The 23,551-nt window shown below is 42.9% G+C and overlaps 1 protein-coding gene across 2 annotated transcripts; it reads left to right on the forward strand.

Annotated features, from left to right (window-relative positions):
- The first annotated feature begins 133 nt into the window (after positions 1-133).
- Positions 134-16,217, forward strand: KCTD9 (potassium channel tetramerization domain containing 9). Of its 2 annotated transcripts, XM_083588921.1 has the most exons (12): positions 134-283; positions 3,699-3,820; positions 5,608-5,651; positions 5,749-5,845; positions 6,402-6,460; positions 8,584-8,712; positions 11,321-11,388; positions 11,857-11,952; positions 12,680-12,829; positions 13,673-13,778; positions 14,653-14,786; positions 15,765-16,217. In XM_083588921.1, exons 1-12 carry the CDS (start codon positions 236-238, stop codon positions 15,879-15,881), a joined length of 1,170 nt encoding a protein of 389 aa, XP_083445047.1. In that variant the 5' UTR covers positions 134-235; the 3' UTR covers positions 15,882-16,217. The 2 variants fall into 2 exon arrangements, with proteins under 2 accessions (XP_083445047.1, XP_083445048.1); XM_083588922.1 differs by lacking the exon at positions 8,584-8,712.
- Positions 16,218-23,551: the final 7,334 nt, after the last annotated feature.

Here is a 23,551-nt window from a genome sequence, read left to right on the forward strand (position 1 = left end):
TCTGAGGAGAGCCGCCGGGTGCCTTTGCTCAGACGAGAAGATCCGCCCATCGCGTCGGCTTTGGTTCCCATTGGGTGAAAGAAGGGGAAGACGGGGAAAAAATTCAGAATGAGTGGCGTGGATTGGTGGGTGGGCGTGCCAGTTGAAGAAGTGCTGCTTCCGGGTTTGTCGCTCGGCTGGCAAGAAGTCCCGGGCGCGGCTTGAGGCGCCTCAGTCGCTGCGGGTGGGGGAGGCGATGAAGAGAGTCACCCTGTTTGTTAATGGCAGCCCCAGGAATGGAAAGGTGAGTGAGGGCGTTTCTCAGAAGGGGCTTGAATCATGAGGATCTTTACTTTAATTTTCACCATCCCAGTCATGATACAAAGCAGGGCAAGAGGCACATAAAGCGACAGAGCCAAGTCTCTGCTCCCAAGCAGCTTACAATCGAAAACTGGCAGTGAAGTTGCTAGATCTCAAGGTCTGATTAGAGGTTTACGGGTTTGGGGTCCCCTCCCCACTCTCCCTACTGTCCTATACCAGTTTACCTGGGAGGAAGCCCCTTTGGGACTCACTTCTATGTAGACTTTCAATTTTAGTCATCTGATTTATATGGCATCCTTTAGAAACGTCTCTAGGGCGAATTTACCCCCCCCCGCCCTGCCCCAAGATAATATACACAGATTAAAATTATACTGAACAGTAGCATTTATTTATTAAAAAATAATAATAGAGGTCACTGAGCAGGTAGATTCCAGCAGCAGGGTGCCACTTCTGAGAAGACATCTTGGTGATCCTCTTTCTTAGAATGTCACACGGAATAAGTACTGTAAATCCTTTTTTTAAAAAAAGTTAAGGAATTTATGCCCTGCCTATTTAACTATAAAAGCCTTAAAGCAAGAAGGCTCACCATATATATTTACTGATTAAAATGAAAATAATCATGTAATTATATTCAATAAAATCAATCACCCAAGATTGTTCAGCTTGGAAAACTGGCAACAACTCTGTTTGACCCAAATATTTAAAATGAGTATTTGTTTAAGCAAGGCACATGTGTATTAGAATGTAATTTTATTTTATAGTGTATATTTTTAAAACTCAATCTTATTTTGAAAAGAATTAGGCTACCTTGTTCTTGACATTTGATTTTATAATATACACATAAATATATAATATACACATACACAAATTTATGTAAATTGTTTTGAGAATTTTATTATTTAAGGGATATCCAAATAAAATAAATGCAATAAATATATGTGGGAGAGACAAAGGAAAGAGTGAGTGGGTGGGTGGGTGGGTAGGAAGTAGATAATAATTACTATGGGAAAAACAAGCTGGCAGAACGGATTAGACTGGGTTGTGGAAAGAGAGCAATAACGTTACCAGGTGAAAGTGCCTAGGGAAGCTGTTGGATTTGAGACTAATAAAAGCCCTGCTGGATCAGACCAAAGGCCCGTCTAGTCCAGCATCCTGTTTTGCACAGTGGCCACACAGATGCGTAGCAACCCCCACCAGCACCTGGAATGGAGAGATGACCCAAAGTTGCTGAGTTTCTTTTGGGAGATAGCCCTGCAGTCCCCGTCCCATGTCACATGTCACGTCTCTGCCTCCAAAGGCTTGCACAGCTGTTTTTTGCAGCAGCCCTGGCTATAAGCACCTCCCTTTGGGGGCAGCTCAGAGACCAGGGATGGTAGTAGCAGCTGACCGGAGGACTCTCAAGGAGAGGAGGCTGAGGAAACACTCCACAAAGGAGGGTGTTCAAAAGTGGGTGAGAGGCTGCCAGCTCTGCAGGCAAGGGGTGCCACAGAAAGAACTTAGTTGGTTGAAAACTTCTGCCCTAAAGCAAAAAGGTTTCACCTGGTACCTAAGAGTGCGTCATAAATTAACAACAGCTTAATATATAATAATTTATTATTTAGACCCCATCCATCTGGCTGGGTTTCCCCAGCCACTCTGGGCAGCTCCCAACAGAATATTAAAAACACGATAAAACATCAAACATTAAAAACTTCCCTAAACAGGGCTTCCTTCAGTAGTGATTCTGGGTGGAGGGCAGGGATTTCTGCATTACCCCCAAGTATGATGATGGGTTGCAAGTTGTGTACAAAACAAAAGGTCGAGTAGCTTATTGCCCATCATAATTAAAACTAATAACACTAATAACATGACATCCTTTCAGTAATTACTGCCATCCTTTCTGAACTGGATGTATGCAAACAGCTGAATTTTCCAGTTTTCTTTTTTTCATGTTTGTAAATTTCACTCGGAGGTTTGTTTGTCTCTGAGACCTGTTCTTTAAAAAAAATCCTTGATAACTGTACATGTAAATTGGTTCTGAAGACATAGCCATTAGCTGTAGACATGGCCGTTAAAAGCTCTAGGTGGCTTTGGAATTTAGTGAAACATAGGTAAACATGGCATTCCAAAAATGGTTTTATTTATTGCCTTTGGAAATACTGAGCAAGTTTAGAGATGGAGCAGATGAGTCATACAGGGCGGAAATTGTTATTTGAAGTAGTTGTCTGTGAAACTAGTAAATACAGTAAAAATGGACCTTGACTGTGTCTCATGGTTTGTAAGGGGAGAGCTAAACCACAAGTCACAGTTAAGATGGCATGCTCAGCCAAACCTTGACTTAGCTAAGCATGGCTTGGCAGTAGAAAGGTCCAGGGGGGAGCAAAGCAGCTGTGAGCTTTTCTCTGAGCCCACTTGCTTGCATGGTCTGGCAAAGGCATAGTTCGACTGACCATGTCATGTGAATCAGATCAGTCAGTATTGAATTTGTAACTTTTTTTGCAGGCAACTATACCCAAGAAAATCACATGCATAAAACTCTTGTTCTCTTAGTAAGCTAAAATTAGTATGCAGTGCCTTCATTCTTTTTGTTTAATGTTTTTAATACTGTATAAGGAAGTGTACACTATGGAAATGCATCTGGAAACATTTACAAACGTCTTCCTAAAAAAAGCTCAGGGTGTCCTGGCTTTTACTTTTTGAAATATATCAGTACTATAATACAAAGCGGACTTCGTTTTTGTTGTTTTGTCTTAAGTAGTACAGAAAGTTTGGCTATTGAGCAGAGGCTCGGGTGACTTTTGACATGTTAAAATCTACAATGGCACACACTGTTTTGTTGACTAAACTGAAGACAACCATGGAAAACCTGGTCTATTTTAGGGTTTTGGGTGGCAAAGTCTAAAAAGATTTATAATTCAACATTTTCCAGAAAATCCACTTTGCTGGCTTTCATTTACAGAACTGGCTGTCATACATCCACAGAGGAACAGAGTAGAAATAGCAGCATTAAGCATAAATTTAACAGGTGCTCTTCCTGTTGCTGTTTCTGCTCATAATCAGCAACAGGCAGCCGTGCTCTGATTAGGAACAAGTACAGGAACCATAAATAACAAACTGTGTGTGTTTGGGGCAAAGCATTTTTCCCCCCTTTTCATTCACTGGAACCCCATGCACCTGTAGCTTGTGTTTTGCGAAGCTGCTGACTATTCAAGATCTTGTTTGAGTTATGAATCTGTGCTTTAGCTGAATGACAGCTGCATTTGAATGTGCCATAATTCAAATGGTGGTGAGGTTTCTGGCATTTCCCCATCTATGTCTGCTGTTCAGGTTGGACAGGTAATTTAGGTTCATAAAACAAAAGTGGGGGCCCTAAAACATTAAGCACTGTTGGGCTAAATACTCACCTTCTCTTTTTATAGGTTGTGGCTGTTTATGGGACACTGTCTGATTTGCTGTCTGTAGCCAGTAATAAGCTTGGAATAAAAGCAACCAGCGTGTACAATGGGAGAGGTGGGCTCATTGACGACATTGCTTTGATAAGGTAAGTTGGGCGTGGATTTAATGTTCACATGATTGGAACTTTCTTGCAGAAACTAAAAGGAACCAACAGCTGCTTGGAGGGAAGGGGGTGACTGTCAACTGTCTGTTAGGATACAGTGACCTCATTGCACTGGAATGTGCCATTGCTTTCTGACCTTCCAAAAGTGGGGTAACTGCTCATGAGGACCAGTTCAAAACTGCTGGCCAAACTAAACCTTGGTTTTGGGGAGCATGTTGTGGACTCCCTCCTTTTCCCTCCTCCATTTCCTGGTTTGGAGGAATCAGAGTTTGTCGTAAAGAGCACAATCTGCCTGTATACCAGAAATAAACATCCATTTTGAAACAGTTTTCAGTTCTAGTAGGGTGGTGAGCCAGGGTTTGTAGTAATCATAGTTTGCCTGATTCAGAGATTATTGTGGACTCTGATTCAACGTTTGAAATTACCAGGCACTAAGTGCATTTTGCAACTGGATGGAGCTGTGCAGGCACTTAGCACCTCCACTTGCCTGGCTGCAGTCAGCTAGTCTGCCGGGCACTGCGGAAGCAAAAGACACCAGGTGATTCACCCAGCAGCAAACTGTGTCTCTTTATATATAATTATTAATATTTACTGTCAGACAAATCACCTGGTCTGCGGAGTATCCCACAACCCAGGAGCCACATGGCTCCTTGCTTTCTAACACTGCTCTGATATAATTATTACTTTAAATAGTTATTGTTATATATCGGTTTTGTCTGATGCCTTCAGAGGCTGGAATTAATTTGTTGGGAAATAGACCTCAAACAAATTCTCATTCAGATTTTCTTGCAAAAATCTGGATATATCTTGAACTTTCTCCAGTGCCCCCAATTGTGAGTGTTGTTGCATTTTTTTGGTGACTGGATCAAAATGAGTTGTACAAGTATTGTATTGCAAAATTGAACATTTAACTGTTTACTGAAAGTCAACTTTTAGAAAATACATTCTGCTATCAGTTTTTGAAGACAATTGCAACAACTATTCCATATTTGGCATTAACAAAATATTACTCTGCTCATAGAGTAATTGTGGCTTGTATTGCACCAGTGACTATGACGTGGCTGGGTGTGCCCAAATAACTTTTCCTGTGAGCCCAGAAAGCCTTCCTTGTTTATGTGAGTAGTTACTCAGACACACATGCAAAGGAGAGGGAAGAGCATAACATACTTGAGGGTGGGATCAGAAGGGGATGCTAGGTTTCTAAGAGAGGGTCTACACATTCAGAAAAGCATCATGGTGCAACCCCCTTAGGATAGTGCCCGAATGCAGGTAGGAAATAGCATGCCCAAATGCTCCCCTGCATCCCTGGTAGGTTAGCTCATGTGCACAGTGAGTTTTTGATGGAACGCATTCAGACATGCAGTCTTCTGCCTGCATTCTGTAGTAACACAGTCTTAGAAGGGCTTAACCAAATTATTCATTCCTTTATTTCATAAAATTTATATACCATTTGATCGTAGAAAACCTCAAAGCAGTTTACAAAAAATATTATTACATAAAATTATCTCTAAAATATTTACAACCATACTTTAAAGCATGCATAATTTAAAACATGATGGTGATTGTTTTCCACCCTCAATTATTTACTGCCTCCCTGGCACCCAGCCAGTTATCCTGGAACAGTTCCTTAGCTTTTAACGCCCCTTAGTTTAAATTGAAAACCTTGGAGATTGCAGTTATGCTTCTGGTCACTATTGCCCTAAACCGAGTTATATACCGTCTCCTTGCACATGGAAACATTTGACACTCTTTCTCTCTTCCCATTTCAGGGATGATGATGTCCTCTTTGTATGTGAAGGGGAGCCATTCATTGGTAAGAATCCAGAATTTTGCTCTGTTGCTTTTTGTCTTGTGAAATGAACAAGTTCACGACGGCACTAAAAGTGTTCATGTACATTCCGTGCTTACAGATCCCCAGAATGATGTAAACCCTCCTGAAGCATTAACAGGCTCTCACTCAGACTGGATAACTCTCAACGTTGGAGGGCGGTACTTCACAACTACCCGGTAAGAGCCTGTCACTTTGTTGCCACAAGGTTATTTATATTTGCAAAATGCTTCAACGAACTCAATGAATCAGCAGACAAAATCATTACCAACACTGCAGAAAATTACTCCATCCCACTAAAACACAGGCTCCAAATTCTAGCCAGTAACTATTGGCTCCAACCCTCTACAGTCGAATGCCCTTTTAAAGTAAATAAATTGTGCTTGTTGGTTTTCTAAATGATGATTTTGCTATTGGAGCAAAGGGAAGGAACGGCATAGGAAAAATAGGAAGGTCATTGGTCCATCTACCTCACGGTTGTCTACAAGGACTGGCAATGGCTCTCCAGGGCTTCAGCCCTCCCTGGGGGTGTGGGAATCTGCGGCACATGATGTGCAAAGCATAAGCTCATCCACTGAGCTCCTGCCCTCTTGCATAAGGTTTACAGTTAAAAGTACCAAACACAGAGGGAAATATCTCTGCAAAACAAAACAAAAACCTACGCAAAACCTGAACATCATTCTAAAAATCAAAGCCTTGAACTTATTTGTTAATACTTCTGCTTTTCCCCCCTAGGACCACATTAGTTAGTAAAGAACCTGATAGCATGCTGGCTCGCATGTTTAAAGATAAAGGTCAGTATGGACTAAAATTATTCTAAGTCAATCCCCCATTTTTTAGGCTTTATTATGGGAGCCTCTCTCAAAGCAGACAAATAGTTTATCGAAAGGTGCATTGCATAGCTTCATTGGCAGCTGCCCCATTGCATGACAAGTTGGTTGTTTCTGCAAGCAAATAAGCTTTGTGTCTTGTTGTTGGATTATTGTTCATGTTGTGTGATTCTCCATTTTTGCTTCTTCCCTGTATGAGTGAGAAGAAGAACCTAAGAAGCCAGATTCAAGCCTGGCTTCCTCTAACAAATGAACTTGATTTTTTGCCCTGTACAGCAGCAGAAAAAGATGCCTAATTAATCAGTCATACAATACAGAGGAATAATCAGGATTGCAATCTTAATTACGCTTTAAATCACTGGCATGAATTCAGGTTGGCAAGACAAAGGTTAATTGCCCCCCTTGAGTCATTGTGACATCAATTGATTGACAAGTGGGCAGTCCCACCCACCCTTCAAAAATGGCCCACAGGGGCTGTTGGAGCTCAGGATCCGGCCCACCAGGTGGATTCTGTTTCACACCCCTGTACTATAGGAAAGCTCAGAGCAGTATTTGAAGTTAGCCCAGGCGCCAGGTAGAGGGCCTTCTCGGTAGTAGCCCCCTCCCTGTGGAACACTCTCCCTTCAGATGTCAAGGAGATAAGCAACTATCTGACTTAGAAGACATCTGAAGGCAGTCCTGTCTTAGGAAAGCTTTTAAGGACTGATGTTTTTACTATGTTGCTAGATATGTTGTAAGCCACCCAGAATGGCTGGGGAAACCCAGCCAGATGGGTGGGGTTTTATTTATTTATTTATTTATTTATTTAGCAACTGGTGCAGGTCCCATTGTGACCCTGTGGAGAGCTCTGGATGCCAGGTTGGCAACTGGGGAAAGCAGAATGTCACTTAGAGAAGTGTCTGAAATATTTTCCTTGAAACTTGAATTACCGTATTTTTCGCCCTATAAGACGCACTTTTTCCGCTCCAAAAATGAAGGGGAAATGTGTGTGCGTCCTGTGGGGCGAATGCAGGCTTTTGCTGAAGCCTGGAGAGCGAGAGGGGTCGGTGCGCACCGACCCCTCTCGCTCTCCAGGCTTCGGGAAGCTATCCGCAAGCCGTGGGAGAGCTGCACAACTTCGCGCAGCTCTCCCACGGCTTGGGGAGAGCTGCCCGCACCCCGAAGCTGAGCTCAGCGCCCCCCAGGCTTCGGGCTTAGCGCAGCTCTCTGCAAGCCGTGGGAGGGCTGCGCGAAGTCGCTTGCCTGCACCCAGAAGCTTGGGGCGCTCTGAGCTCAGCACACCCCAAGCTTCAGGATAGCTGCCCGATGCCCGGAGCGCGGGGTGCGCTGAAGCAGAGCACCCCGTGCTTTGGGCAGACATCCGCTGCCTAGGGAGCCCTGCAGGAGTTAGCAGGATAGCAGCCTGCTGCCCGGAGCGCGGGGCGCACTGAAGCTGCGGCTTGGGGGGGGAATAATTTTTTTTTCTTTATTCCCCCCCCCCCAAAAAAAAACTAGGTGTGTCCTTTGGGCCGGTGCGTCCTATAGGGCGAAAAATACGGTAGTTTTATTCTGGATTGTTTTATTTGATGCTTTAGTGTGTTGTAAACCGTGTTGTGATTTTTTCTTTAAAATATAAAGTGGTATAGAAATGGAATGATAATTAATAATAATAATAATATCACATTGGGCAAGGGGGAATGGCGCCGAGACATTCCATTGTGGCAACCATAGCCCAGATTTAAGGTGCCGTTTGCCAATGAGATTATATAGTCAGAGACTTCTCTGGAACCCTTAGTCCAGAATTTGAACTCTGGTCTAGCTGAAAGGCCATGACTGTAATCTGTATCTCACCAATTCTCTTTTAAGTAGGATGGAACTGTTAGAACAGCCCCTATATTTGGTCTTTGGCTTGCTTCTTCCTTTATAACATTTTGAGTTGAAACTCTTAAGAGGACTTTTGAAAATTGCTCCCTCTCCCAAGCTGTCTGTTTTTAAATAACTTCCTTGAGCTAGTGCACAACTGGGTTATTACAATAATAAATCTGATTTTTGAAGGCTTTCTTTTTTTGTGCACTGAATTTTTGTGTGATATTTCCTGTTGGAAACAGATGCCTGGGGGAATAAGCGAGATCACCGGGGAGCCTTCCTAGTCGACCGTAGTCCTGAGTACTTTGAACCAATTTTGAACTTTCTGCGTCATGGACAGCTTATTGTAAATGAAGGCATTAATTTGTTAGGTATGTATTATTGGGGTACCAGCCATGTCATCATTTTCTTGTTGTTTGCTGCCGAACACTTGTTCTTAGATGAGCATAAAGAGGCTAGTGGATGGTGCTGTCAAAACACTAATTGTTGCTTAGTTTGGTTTTCCTTAGCAGGGGTGGGGAGGAGTGCATCCTGCAGTCTTAAGAGCCAGACCTATACGGGATTCAGAAGATTGATTATTGAAGTATTAAAACAAAATGGAACAAAAATAAATTGCAGCTGAGAGAGGTGGACTCTAGCTTGGGACATATCCAGCTAAGATCTACTCAGAGGAGATCCATTGAAATTAGTAGACCAAAGTTAGCTGTGTCTACCTATTGTTAGTGGGTCTACTCTCTGTAGGACTAGCATATTAGAATGCAAACATCTTGCCACTGAGGGAAGGGTTGCTTATCCTCTTTTCCCCTCGCACTGTTTTCACACTCCAAATGCCGCTCCTGAAGCTGTTAAATCATTTGGGTGGGAGTGTGGAGGTCTCTTTCCTAGTGGTCTCCTGGCAGCTTTGGAGGAGAAAAGGAAGAAAGCCAATCTTCTTTCTTTCTTTTTTGAAGGAAAATAATGATAGAAAAAAGGGGTCAAGTCTTCTTCCCTGACCTAATTCAGGGCCACTTTGGTTAATTCTTAGCTTTAAAAAAGAAGAAACATGTCAGAATATATTATCGTAGAGCTCACACTTTACATCCTAGCTCTTAATTGATTCGAGCTAGAGAAACTATAACTAACACAGAATACATTCTCAGTATAGCATGTCAAAACTCCCCTTGGCTCAAGTGGGAGAAATACTTCACCCTAAATATATTTGTTGCTGTCAGCTTATTAAAGGCTGGAATAATCGCCGTTTTATTAATCAGAAGTGTGTGAGAGGAATTTGGGGACATTGCATCCTGTGCTCTTAAATTTTATTCACCTCTTTGCATCCCCCATGGAAAAAACAGTACTTGTTTTGGAAGCATACGCTTCCGAAATTGGATAACCATGGGGCCCTTTGGGCTGGAAATCTAATTCTCCTTTCCTCCGTCCCCAATTACATCCAATATAAGATGTGTACGGCCGACAGTTTTATTGGTGTGTGCTGCTCATAGGAGAGAGTTTAAAACTTTTAAGCAACCTCGTTCTCTTGCCAAGAGAAGAGGTAACCTCAACGGGTATGAAGCTTAAACACACAGTCTGAGTTGCTGCAGTCACAGGACTGGACTGGGCCCTGTGCACACGTAATAGTCCAGTGCTTTGGCTGCAGAGAGACCTGAGTTCAAATCCTCCCCCAGCCATGAAGCTATTCTGTGCCATTATGAGCTCAACAGAAGAAAGGGGGATAGAATTGTGTATTCTAATATAATAATAATAATAATAATTAATGTTGATCTAATCAGGATTTCACCTAATCACAGTTAATGAACCTTTGCAGGATTTTGTGTGCTCGCTGTCTCTCACTCACTCACTCACACCCCAATGCTGCCCAGGTTTAACCCCCTTATAATTTCAGTTAGTACTGATAAGAAATACTGTAGGGTTTTGGTTGTTTCTTTACCTTTTACTACTTATGACACTTCTTTTAAGAGTAATAGTTAAAATAACAACTTAAAAACACCTGCCCCACACCAATGGTGGTGGGTATGGGTGTTGTTTAAGTTAACGCTAACCATGGTGTGTTGTTGACCAGTTTTGAAACTGTCTTCAAACCCATACTTCAAGTCCTGCTTAACTGCAACTATGGTTAATTCTCATAATGGTTAAAATGGGTAGAAACGTCTTCCCACTGGTGCGAGGGTTCCGTTATTGGATGCTGTGCAGTGTGCATGTTAGCGGGAGCCCAAGTGCTGATCAAGTGGGGAGTTGCTTGTCCTGACATAAGCTAGTTAGAGCATTCACTTTGGGGAAGAAGAATTTGTGCACAATCTTGTGACTGGCTCCTGCAACCCTATTTAAGGGACCAGGATGCTGAGCATGTCATTTCTGTGCAGCTTTTCACCATTGTCATTTTAGCTGTTTTTATTATACAACCTTGGTTGTTGAATGCCTTGGTACTCGTATGTTTTGGCTCCCGAACGACATGAACTTGGAAGTGAGTGTTCTGGTTTGCAACCATTCTTTGGAAGCCGAATGTCCAGTGAGGCTTCTGCAGCTTCCGATTGGCTGCAGGACCTTCCTGCTGCCAATCAGAAGCCACACCTTGGTTTCCGAATATTTTGGAAGTCGGATGGACTTCCAGAGTGGATTCCGTTTGACTTCTGAGGTACCACTGTATTGCATAGATTGCCTTGAGACATATACAGTGGTACCTCGGGTTACATACGCTTCAGATTACAGACTCCGCTAACCCAGAAATATTACCTTGGGTTAAGAACTTTGCTTCAGGATGAGAACAGAAATCGTGCAGTGGCAGCACAGCGGCAGCAGGAGGCCCCATTAGCTAAAGTGGTGCTTCAGGTTATGAACAGTTTCAGGTTAAGAACGGACCTCCAGAATGAATTAAGTTCTTAACCTGAGATACCACTGTATGTGGAAGGTAATTAATTAAGAATAATGATAATTGTAATTTATAGCAAGGATGTACATTCATGTTCTTTTCTCTTGTGCTAGGGGTCTTAGAAGAAGCCAGGTTTTTTGGGGTTGACTCACTCATTGAACACCTAGAAGCAGCTATTAAGGTAATTACAGTTTTTGCAACCACCTCATTTTCTTGCCCAATAAAAATGTCAGTGGGCTTTCTATTCATGTCTACTCAGAAGCAAGCGTTATAAAGGCTGGAAATTAACTGGAGCACATCTCACTGAAAACATCAGAAATTCTGGGTAGGCACATAGGATTGCACTGTAAGGGGGGTTTCTACACTCAGATAATTTGCTTATTAGAAAAATGTTGAAATAACTATGTGGTATGTTAGATTAATATAGACATTTTATTATTATTATTATTATTATTATTATTATTATTATTATTATTATTATTTATTTCTCTTGGATTACAAAACAGCTGTAAAATAAATGTGCTAAATCACAATCCATATGCATCAGAAATTTTCTCCTAGTTCAGAATTTTTCCAAAATCCCAACATCACTGAAAACTCAACTAGTAGTTGAATATCATCTCTTGCTGCTCTTCTTCTTTCCCTACAGAATTCACAACCAGCTGAAGATCATTCGCCAATCTCCCGAAAGGAATTTGTTAGGTTCCTACTTGCGACTTCAACCAAATCTGAGCTACGCTGTCAGGTATCAAGAACAAATATTGTTCTTTGTTAGTTAGGGTTATTCTATAGGTTATCATATAACTCCTAAGGCAAGGTGGGGGATCTGTTTCAGCCTGAGGGTCAGGGCCAGAACTGGCCTATCTTTTTTGGGACATTTCAGGCCAATGGGCAGAGCCCACCCACCCAGTTTAATGTGGTATGGTCTATTCTCCAACCACATTCTACTGAATGTGTAAAGGAAGGGTGTGACTACTACCTACCGTTCCGGTAACTTAATGAAACAAAAATAAATAAATCATGATCCAGCCATATCCCACAATGAATTGGAATAATTTGATCTTTTACCAATGAAAATCCCTCTATAGAAAATCCCCCCCATCTTTCTACAAAGCAGATAATTTGTCTGTTCTCTTGATCAGTATAATGCCAATACAGTCAACAATTACAGAGTTGATTAATTCATGTTCAGTGATGCTCTTTTTTGTTCATGGCCATGCAACAGCCAGTATTGTTAACTGGGTAGTTCCAAAATTAAACCCCATCTCATCCCCACACACAGTCTGTGGCTTAAGGCTCCGGACACGTTTCTTAGCACCAGTGCTGCATCTACAGTGTGGGGGTACCACCATCCTTCCCAATGGGCTTCGTTGTAAGGGATTCTTGAGATCATGTAGGCAAAGTTTGTTGAGTGCTCTGAAGTGCTATACAGGCAGCAAGTCTTTCCCCCCTCCCTTCTCCCAATTTTTCAGGGTTTAAATTTCAGCGGGGCAGATCTCTCTCGTTTAGATCTCCGATATATCAACTTCAAGATGGCCAACTTGAGCCGATGCAACCTGGCCCATGCCAACCTGTGCTGTGCAAACCTTGAACGAGCAGATCTCTCTGGATCAGTTCTAGATGTGAGTGTTGTTTTGAGTGGGGCTAAAAACCAGCATACATTTGTCTTTAGAACAAAGTGGGTACATTTATGCAGCTGGCCTGATTAATTGAATAAGATTTCTTTAATAGCATGACAACTTTGCCCTGAGTCCAGGAGTGGCAGACCTCAGGCCCTCCAGTCCTTCCTAGCAAGCCCTTGGGACTCCTGCAGGCCACACTCCCTTCCCAGCCACACCCCTTGCCCAGTACTTTGTGCTATTTGCATGGCAAGAATGTGTCCTTGAGCTCTGATAATGCCTTGCCTGCCTGCCTGGAGAATAGAGAGGGATGTGTGAGTATGTATGGAATGGAAACTAGCCGAAGGATAACAGCTCCATTAGTTTTCCTGAAACCCTGGAGAGCTGTTGCCAGTCAGTATAGACCATAATGAGCTAGATGAACCGGTGGTCTGGCTTGATATAAGGGCAGCTTCCTAATTTCCTAGAATGCCCATCCTGTACATTCTTCAGTACCTCTCTCCACCACCTGGATTCACCTGCAACAAAATACACAAGAGGCAGCGGAGCTGGAACAGAAGTGTCCTTGAACCATTGCTTGAAGAGAATTGCAGGGATTTTTACCCATCCACTGAGACAAGACCAAAACCAATGCTTTTGAAACACTAGAGGGTAGATGTAGGAAAGACTTTCGGAAAATAAGAGCATTGTGACAATTAAATAGGCTACCAGTGGGGGCTGTGGAATTTCCATAAGCAAAGGCTGGTCAGGCATGTCTCAAACATAGAATATTCACATCTGGACCAGTTAATACGTTGCACATCTTCTGACTGATTCATTTTAGCTCTCCCTCTCTCTCTCCATCAGTGTGCCAACCTCCAAGGAGTAAAGATGCTTTGTTCTAACGCAGAAGGAGCATCCCTGAAAGGGTGCAATTTTGAGGACCCCTCTGGCCTTAAAGCTAACCTAGAAGGTAAAAACAAAAACTTGGTGCCTTTCCGTTTTTATATGACACATGCTGTAGTGACAGGGAAATACTGAAATATCTTGGAGGATTACAGGCATCTCCCCACTTGTGGGGTTTACATTCAGATGCCCTGCATGCATAAGTGAAATTGCATAATATGGGGAGCATTCTTTAAATGCCCTCTCTGACACTCTTCAATTCATACAAAAAATACTGTATCCAAGAGTATCCACAACTAGAATGGAAGCTCTGGGGCTGGCAGGAGGCTGGAGGACGCATGGGAAAGTGGCTGTGGCTGCTGCTGCCCTACCCTGCAAATCAGCTGTTAGGTGGGGAGGCTGAGCAATGTAAACAAATCACCACTGTGCCTCTGGCCTCTTTGGGGCTTCCTCCACCCTCACTGACGTCCTCTTTGGGCTCCAGGGAAAGTCTCCTCATGAGCCACAAGGAATTAGATCTCTTGCCATTTCCAGGTTGAATTGTATTATTTAAATATTTCCCAGTTCCATGAGTATATGCAGTCACACGCAAGTCATTCATGTGTAAGTGTGGGAGGACGGGGCACCTGTACTAAAGCCAAAATGAGCTCATCTGCTGAATTTACAGTCTCCATATTACTCTTGGATAATTCTGAAGATGGATTGCTTCATAAGTGTGTTGGTTTGGAGTGGGGAGGCATAGACGATGACACGTCCATATCAGGCAGCTGACGATGGGAAAGAGCCTTGTCTGAGACCTTTAACCGCATTTCATTAACAAACCAGAGCATCAAGCTGCAGAACTAGTGTGGTTGTTCTCAATAAGAAGGTCAAGAGCAGGCGATGAGAATGAACTCGTTCACATTTTTAAGCTGGACTTAAAATGTTATTTCCTACTTCAGGTGCTAACTTGAAAGGAGTTGATATGGAAGGCAGTCAGATGACTGGAATAAATCTGAGAGTTGCAACTTTGAAAAATGCAAAGCTAAAGAACTGCAACCTGAGAGGAGCAACTCTTGCAGGAACTGACTTGGAGGTAAGTTACATTTTCAGCTTTTGATCAACAGCTGAGCATTTATAGGGTTTCTGTTAACACTTTTCACAAATCTCAGGTGGCTTTTCATTTAAAAGGGTTCTCAATGCTACTGAATACATTTTTGTATCTTTCCATGGCTAGCTACCTTTTGGTTCACTGTTGGCTCCAACAGCCTTGCATTTGTAATAAATTATCAAAAGTGTTTGCCCATGAAGGTGACTCAGAAACTGCAACTAATCCAGAACGCGGCAGCTGTCAGACTGGTGACCGGGAACGGTCGATGGAACTATATAACACCGGTCCTGAAAAGCCTTTAAACGGCCTCAGCCCTGCATACCTGAAGGAGCATCTCCACCCTCATTGTTCAGCCCAGACACTGTGGTCCAGCTCTGAGGGCCTTCTGGCGGTTCCTTCACTGTGAGAAGTGAGGTTACAGGGAACCAAGCAGAGGGCCTTCTTGGCAGTGGCGCCCGCCCTGTGGAACGCTCTCCCTTCAGATGTCAAGGAAATAAACAGCTATCTGACTTTTAGAAGACATCTGAAGGCAACCCTGTATAGGGAAGTTTTTAAATGTTTAATTTTTTATTATGTTTTTATATATGTTGGAAGCCACCCAGAGTGGCTGGGGCACAGATAGGTGGGGTGCAATTATTATTATTATTATTATTATTATTATTATTATTATTATTATTATATAAAAACACAATTAACAACTAAAAGGAGCATCCTCTTTAATATCAAAATAAACATTGCACATAAAAGGCAGCTACAAAACACAAAGAAAATTCACAAGCATAGTAAACGAATGTACAAAATATCCTCTGAGCATCAGGAAGTAAAATGCTGCAAATGGAAATCAACTAAGGTGAATAAATTCAACCTAACTTAACAAGATGGAAGCTGTTAGCTTTGCGTGTGCGTGTTTTAAACAGATAAAAAGAGGAGACTTTCGTTACCAACGTCTCTCTGCCATTTCAGAATTGTGACCTGTCGGGCTGTGACCTGCAAGAAGCCAATCTGAGAGGGTCAAACGTGAAAGGAGCCATCTTCGAAGAGATGCTGACACCGCTACACATGTCTCAGAGTGTCAGATAGGCAGTCCAGAAGAATGGGAGCTTCTTGCTGCAGATCACCTTCGTTCCACCCTTTATCCTTAATAACGTAGGAGCAACAATTCTTCCATGGCTTTGAGTTTCTCTGTGGTTGACTAAGGAACTGCCTCAGATCACACATATGTGGGAATTTCCCTTTCATAGGCGTAGAAGTAGCTGTTGAACCAAACCAGGAAAGTTGGAGGGCTTTGGAAGCAGAGATGTTGCTGTTTGCTCTGAATACGTTGGCACTTGTGCACCACCTCAATCACTCCAGAATGCATTTTAAGAGATTTGTTAATTTATTAAAGCACAATATATGCAATTTATATTTATTAAATGTCTAGTAGCAGTATGGATCATACACAGTAGCCAAAAATGAAGTTTTGATTTGTTCATGTTGCATATTAAATAGCCCACTTGCCCCCTTTCAGGTACCACTTTTGTTATGACCAAATAGGTCCTTTTAATCTGTTTAGGTGTTTAGCATAAATAAGACCCAGTACACTCCAGGGAAGGTGCAAGTAAACCTCGGACAACCAATGTTGGATTTTCTCTGTAACATTGCTTTATTGATTAACAAACGTGACAAGACAGGGAACAAGCACTCAGTCATACACACATCCATACTCCCCACTCTACACTGGATTGATCAGACCCAGTAAGAGTCATGGGTGGCAAACGACAGCTGTCAATGCACACAACTGAGGCTGGAGGGCTTTGATATTTATACACCTTGTTCGTTCATCTGATGCCTGGCAACTCCTGATGCTTACACAACTCCTTGTTGTTGGCATGTTTTCGGCATCTCACATCCTTGTCCTTGGCATCGTCTCACAACTCTTATCTTATCTGACTGTTTTATAAAGCTGTGCATATACCAAGCCGCCTTGTGCTGTTCCATTCCCGCACACACTGTTTTTGCCAAAACATCAAGATGTTTTCCACATTCCATTAGCACTTATACAACACAGTTCATGAGCAGTTCACTGACAGTTCAAAGATATTGCATCCATTTTGTGGTGGTGGTCCGCCTTTCAGGCCCACACAAACTATACCATTCGCTACACTTTCAAAGTCATCTCTGTAGAACGAGAATGGCTGCTAACTAGAGTATCTACGTGTAAGATGGGAGTGAATCCTGTGAGCTCAGATTAATTTATTCAGCCCCCATCCCTTAACTGAGAGTGGTGGGTGTAGCAAGAACTTCCTTCCATGGTGCAGACTCATTCATCAGTCACATTTGGAACCAGCAGCAGGTGAGAGAAGTTGTGCGCTCTGGTCTGAACATCCCCTGCTGCTTATTATAGCACACTTAGAAATTGGATACACTCAGGGTAGAAGCTGTCAGCCCCAGATCCCAGAGGTTTATCCATTAGGAACATCGGAACCTGTTGATAATATGGTAGACCCATTAGTCCATCTATCTCTGTAATGTCTGCATATGTCGTATAGGATACCAGGTGTGGGACAGATGGGTGTGGTTTGGAGAAAACTGCTTTGCGGTTCAAATTGGGACCAGTGCTGGGCTGAATTTTGACCACAGGCCCAGCTGCTCCCCAGAGTTTCAGAGGGGATTGAACCTGGTACCTTTTCTAGGCAAACCATGTGCTCTGTCACTAGGCTATTACAAATGTAGCTGCTTCAAATGTTATGGAAGAAAGATAATTTACAATTCCCATCTGCCCCCAGCGGCAACTGAAGTGAGGCACGCAGGGTCTTCTTGTTCTCCACTATTGCTCCTAGAGGAGGAGTAGCCATTGCACTGCTCTCCAGATCTTTTGGACTAAAACTCTCATCATCCCTGACCAATGCCCATGCTGGCTGGGCCTAATGGGAGTTGAAATCTGCAACAGTTGGAGGCCAACAGGTTGGCTTTCCCTGTGCTGCAGTTACATGTTCCAACTGTAACCTATGCAACTATCTAGATTATTTATGAAAGTGGGGAGCTAAGGCATCTTCCTTTGCGGGTGACCAAAATAGCTCTGGTTAAACCAGCATGGCAAATGTTGCAGAGCCCTTTCTCCCTCCTCATTGAGCTACCTGGGCTGAGGGATGTTGTGGTCCAAAATACCTGGAGGACAGCAGGTTGGCAAAGTGTCTTGTACCAAGAAGGACATCATGGACTGTAGGCAGCATGAGTACTGAGCAATTCTTCCCACCAGCACGACTTTATCCCAATGAGACTTTGTTGCACTGTAATGACAATGCAAACACTTTTTCTCTGTATGTCTTTGTGTTTTCTGTACCTACAATTAGTACAGGCACATGTAGAAACTTTCAATACCAAATAAAAGCTGGGTGCCAGCAAAAATGGATACCTCAGATGCTGACTTCTATGCAACTCAAAAGACAGAAATCAAAGGGGTGAACGCTGCCCAAAGGAGGGGGTGATCAACAACATGCATCTTTCCCACCTCAGTGAGACTAAACAACTGTGCAGACTAGTCTTTGTATAATGAAGACGGCATGGTAGAAAGCCAATTTTACACAGGCTCATTTATTCCGTGTGGGAATGCTTCTGTCCGCCATGTGATACAAATACTCACTTATATTCCTATATGCACACTTCTTCACAAGTGAAAATGTCATATGCTGTTTTCTGTCATGGTGACTGTCCCAGTAGGAAATAGCGTGTCTGAAACACCTGTAATGAATTTTAAGTTAATGTACCCACCCAAGCAAACAGACTCCAAGTGAACTCTGGTTTTAATGGTGAACTGGTTTCATAGATGAGGGTTTGAAGTTTCTCTTTAACGTGATAATTTGAACCACATGCTGTAAGTGTAATGAAACCTTTGGCCTTCATTTTTGAAATTCATTTCCTTCTGCCGTTCACAAATAAAGTGCAACCACTCTTTGCTGTTTCACACAGTTGCAGTTTCAAGTTCAGTAGATTATTTGCTTCTCCTCAATTCCACTCTTAACCAGGGAAATTGGGACCTTCAGCCACCTGGATGAGGTATGACAGGTAGAGTGCAAGTACATTGATGTGGGGTTGGGGCACCATGAAATTCTACTCTAGGAACAGGAAGCAATATTCTTCTGTACCGATCTGGATTCTAAATCTAAGAACAGAAGTGGGGAACCTGGGCCCCTGCCCAGATGTTGCTATGCTTCAGTTCCCATCATCCCTGGCCTTGTTGACTGGGGCTGATGGGAGTTAGTGCCCATCAGCATCTGGAGACACACAAATGATTGAGAATATTGAAGAACACCAGGGGTGATTTCAACCAAGTATTGGCACAGAGGTTGGAGCAGAGCTACTTCATAGAAAGTGATGCTTCTTTCAGGGTGCCAAGCCAAGGACTTCCACATGGTCTTTCAGGTCTGAAGAAATCAGTTTAGCTTCTCCCCTCCCACCTTGTGTCTTAACATGTTTGTATCAGACAGTAGCAGTAAGACGTCGTGCTGGAGAATTCTATTTTCCTAACTGTATAAATGATACTCATTTCGCTGAAGTCATATTTCTTGAGAAATCACAGCATGGTTCATTTGCATAGAAAAGACCTCCAGTGCTGCAGGTGAGGCACATCTGGCCTTGTCAGAGTGTGGATCACACACTGCTGTACAGCTGCACCAATAAAGAATATTCAAAGCTTGCAAGAGTCCTGCCTCTGAATTGGAAAAACGAACCATGCAATGTCATTAACACTGGGAATCTTGATTTGTTATCTAAGCAAGGGACGTCTAGTGTGGCAAGGTAGAAAGCCATATGAATGTGCCTCTGGCTCATGTGCCCACCCCCTGGTACACATGCATGCACTCCTCCAGCACTGTTTGCTCATGCAGTGCCACTGGCCCTGTTGCCTCTTCAGCTTCTGACACCTCCTCTTCTCAGTCTTTGTTGTCCCACCACCACTCCCCAGGCTCTGACCTTTCTTCTCTTGGTGGTTCCCCACCTGGCTCCTCCCACCGTTTCTTCATATCCAAACAGTCCATGACAAGTACTATTGTGCCAAAGTGGTTTTGCTTGGGATAGAGAATACAGAACAGGGGGGGGGGTGGATTTTAAGGAATCTCTGAAGTGATATACAAGAACCTGTGCGGAACATAGGAAGCTGCTTTATAGCATGTCAGACCATCTAGCTCAGAATTGTCTACAATGACTGGCAGCATCTCTCTCAAGGTTTCAGGCAGGAATCTTTGATCCGGGGACCTGCATGCAAAGCAGGTGCTCTAGGGCATACCAAGCATTACAGCAAGCTTCCTCAACCTCGGCCCTCCAGATGTTTTTGGCCTACAACTCCCATGATCCCTAGCTAACAGGACCAGTGGTCAGGGATGATGGGAATTGTCTCAAAACACCTGGAGGACCAAGTTTGAGGAAGCCTGCACTACAGGAAGGGGAAATTGGAGCCATACCATGTCCTGTCATGACTGCAAAAGTCCACTCACTTACTCAGCCAGTTTTTCAGTGTACGCTGTGGCAATGATGACTTAATTTCACCTGCCTTGGAACATCCAGTCACCTTCCCCATTAACAATTGCTAATAAAAGTGCAGATCAGCTTGATTCCTGGCCATCTCTGCAGGAGGTTCACATTGTTCCTTCCCTCCAAAGGCTGTTGCAACCGAGGAGACAAAAGCATCTAACCTTTTTAATTATCCTTGATTATTTTTAGCTTTAGCAAATGCTTTAGTTCACTAATATGCAGGGGAAGTGGGGAAAAGAATGTGAATAACGTAACAGAAAGCTGTGTACACAGGAATGTATTCCATGTAAGCTCCTGTACACCATTTTTATACAGCTGTCTAATATTTGAGCAACCTTCTAATAGCTGAGGGTCAATAGAATCACCAGATACTGTTGTTGTTGTTGTTGTTATATCCTGCCCAACTGGCTGGGTTGCTCCAGCTACTCCCCTTTCCCCCTCCCCTGCCCATTATAACTGCCACTCAGCAGCTTCTAGTCCTGAATAGATTCAGTTTGGATCGCATTTAATATGAACTCACCCAATTCATACTTCCTGAAAAAATGTGCAAACCAAAATACAGCTATCCTTCAAAATTTGATTTCTCTGAATTTCTCAATTCAATTCTCCAACCAAAAATTGTGTTAAACTTGTATATATGGAGAAAGTGTGAATGAATATATATATATATATATATATATATATATATATATATATATATATATATAGTGGTGAAAATTACACGCTGCTTTGCATTGCTTTCTTTGCAAAACACTGTACGTTAGGCAAAACTGCACACAAAAACCTACAGTGGTGTACACTAAGATGTTGAAGACTTTTTATGAATACTTTTTAAAAAGTGCTAACTCATGTGGAAATGTGCAGAACTGAATTTAAGATTGGAACAATGAGAAATTGAGAAAAACTTGTCTATAAAATTAGACAATTTTATTGTCTATAAAATTAGACAATTTTATTGTCTATAAAATTAGACAATAATCTCCCTTGAAAGCAGGAAGATTATTAGCCCTGAGTGCTCACTGGAAGGACAGATCCTGAAGCTGAGGCTCCAATACTTTGGCCACCTCATGAGAAGAGAAGACTTCCTGGAAAAGACCCTGATGTTGGGAAAGATTGAGGGCACAAGGAGAAGGGGACGACAGAGGACAAGATGGTGGGACAGTGTTCTCGAAGCTACGAACATGAGTTTGACGAAACTGCGGGAGGCCGTGGAAGACGACTAAATGACTAAACAACAACAACGCTTAATTCTATAGTGATCTGCTGCTCAAAATACCCAGATTGAACTTGTGTTGTTTTTAGCAGCAGAAGAGATTGATATTCAAGACCTGAATAGGCCACCCTATGCTTTTTAGAGTTCACCAGTCTTCACTGTCACAAGCACTTGCAGTTCGGAAATCAGAAGCCAAATTACCGGTAAATCTAAAAGCTTGTTCCAAATAAGAATATTTCAAAGCCATTAAAATTAGACAAAAGATTTCAATTCCTCCCTGCCCTCCCTGAAAATAGCAGAGTCACCTGGATCTTAATCTGCTTGTTTTTAATTTCCTCTTTCTAAAAAAGACCTGCTGCTACCTCTGAGGCTTTCAAAGGGAGGAAGATCAGCTGTGTTTATCCATCAGAGAGGAAGGCGCTCCAATTCCTTCCTTCCTTCCTCTCACTCATTATGACTTAAGACTGCAATTACAGTCAGCATGAGAGAGAGGGTTTGCGTGGTCACCTGGAGGAGATGCTTCAGTGGGGAAAATGGGCATCTATAAAAGGTGAGAAAGTACGACTCAAAGGAGGCGCTAGAGGCAAATGCTCTTCCTTTCCTTTCTTCTGCTGTCAATCAGGTAATGTACTTAAACAATAATTGTAGTGCATTTTGCATGCACAGGACTATTCTAGGTAGATTACTCCATTTTTAATTTAATTTTTATTTTGGATTTTTGCAGAACAGAGAAGATTGGGATGCTGTTTGCCAGTTCCTTCCTGTTGGTCATATCCTTGACAATCTGCTCTGCCCAGCACTGGTCCTACGGCCTTCAACCTGGAGGAAAAAGGGATGCTGAAAATCTGATAGAATCCTTCCAAGAGGTAAGCATGCTTCAGAAATGTGCGTTACCGGTTGAAGATAAGGTCAGGTCCTCTGTAACTGTTTTTGTGTGTGTGTGTGTATGTGTGCACATGTACAATGCTTGCAAAATAAACACGTAAATCAGAATTCCACACCCAGGTCACAGAAATTCTGCAGCAACAAATAGCCAAATTCTGCAAGCTGAATAAGGCTACAGTCAGATACATACTTCTATGGGAGTAAATCCTATAGAATTCAGTGGGATTGTTTATAAGATGTCTACATATAATTTCTGGGTGGATTAGTATAGGATTGTGCTGTAAAATTATGCACCCCAAGAAAACTGCCCTGCTTGTTCTTACCCAGCTGAAGCCAATAAAGCTTACTACTCAGTGGACATGCATAGGATTGTGCTGTTGATATATATTACATACACCATATATATATATAGAGAGAGAGAGAGAGAGAGTACACCAACTGACATCAATGGGACTTGTCAGTCATGACTTATTAGTAGTGGTTAGAGTATTGGACTAGAACCTAGCAGACCAGGATTCAAATTCTCACTTAATCATGAAGATAAGTGGGTGACCTTGGGCCCAGGAGTGCCAACTTGGTCCTGTGGGCGCCCGGGGCCGTGGGTCCCATGCAGTGCCACCACTAGCTGCTTTTCCATCCCCTGAAGGTGGTGGCAAATAGAGAATGGTCCCCAGCAAAGAGCCCTAGAACTGCATGCTGTGATGCTCTGAGACTCCCTGCCTGGGGCTCCTGCTAGCTGGGGATGATGGGAGTTGGAGTCCATCTGGATGGCCACAGGTTCCCCATCCTTGGAGCGGACAATACTGGCTCACACAGAGTCCAGGGCCCCCAACAAGAAAGCTCCCATGAGGTCCTGCTCCAGGAGATTGCCCCTCCCCATGTTCCATTCCATTCTTTTTCCTTTTCTGCGACACAGATCACAAATGAGCTGAGTAAACTTGGAAAGCTGCAGCATTTTTATTGTAATGTGCTGCATCAGCACCCAATATTCAGAAGCCTAAAAGCTGCCCTTGTAAGTATATTTCCCCCTCCTTTTCTCTCTTTCCCAGGGGTGCTGACTGCTGGTACTGACAAACAATTTCTCTTGCTAGCTAATCCTAACACCAACACTAATAATGGGTTGTCTCCAGGGCTAGACATA

This window comes from Podarcis filfolensis (assembly GCF_964270895.1).
Source record: "Podarcis filfolensis genome assembly, chromosome: 15".
NCBI lineage: Eukaryota > Metazoa > Chordata > Lepidosauria > Squamata > Lacertidae > Podarcis > Podarcis filfolensis.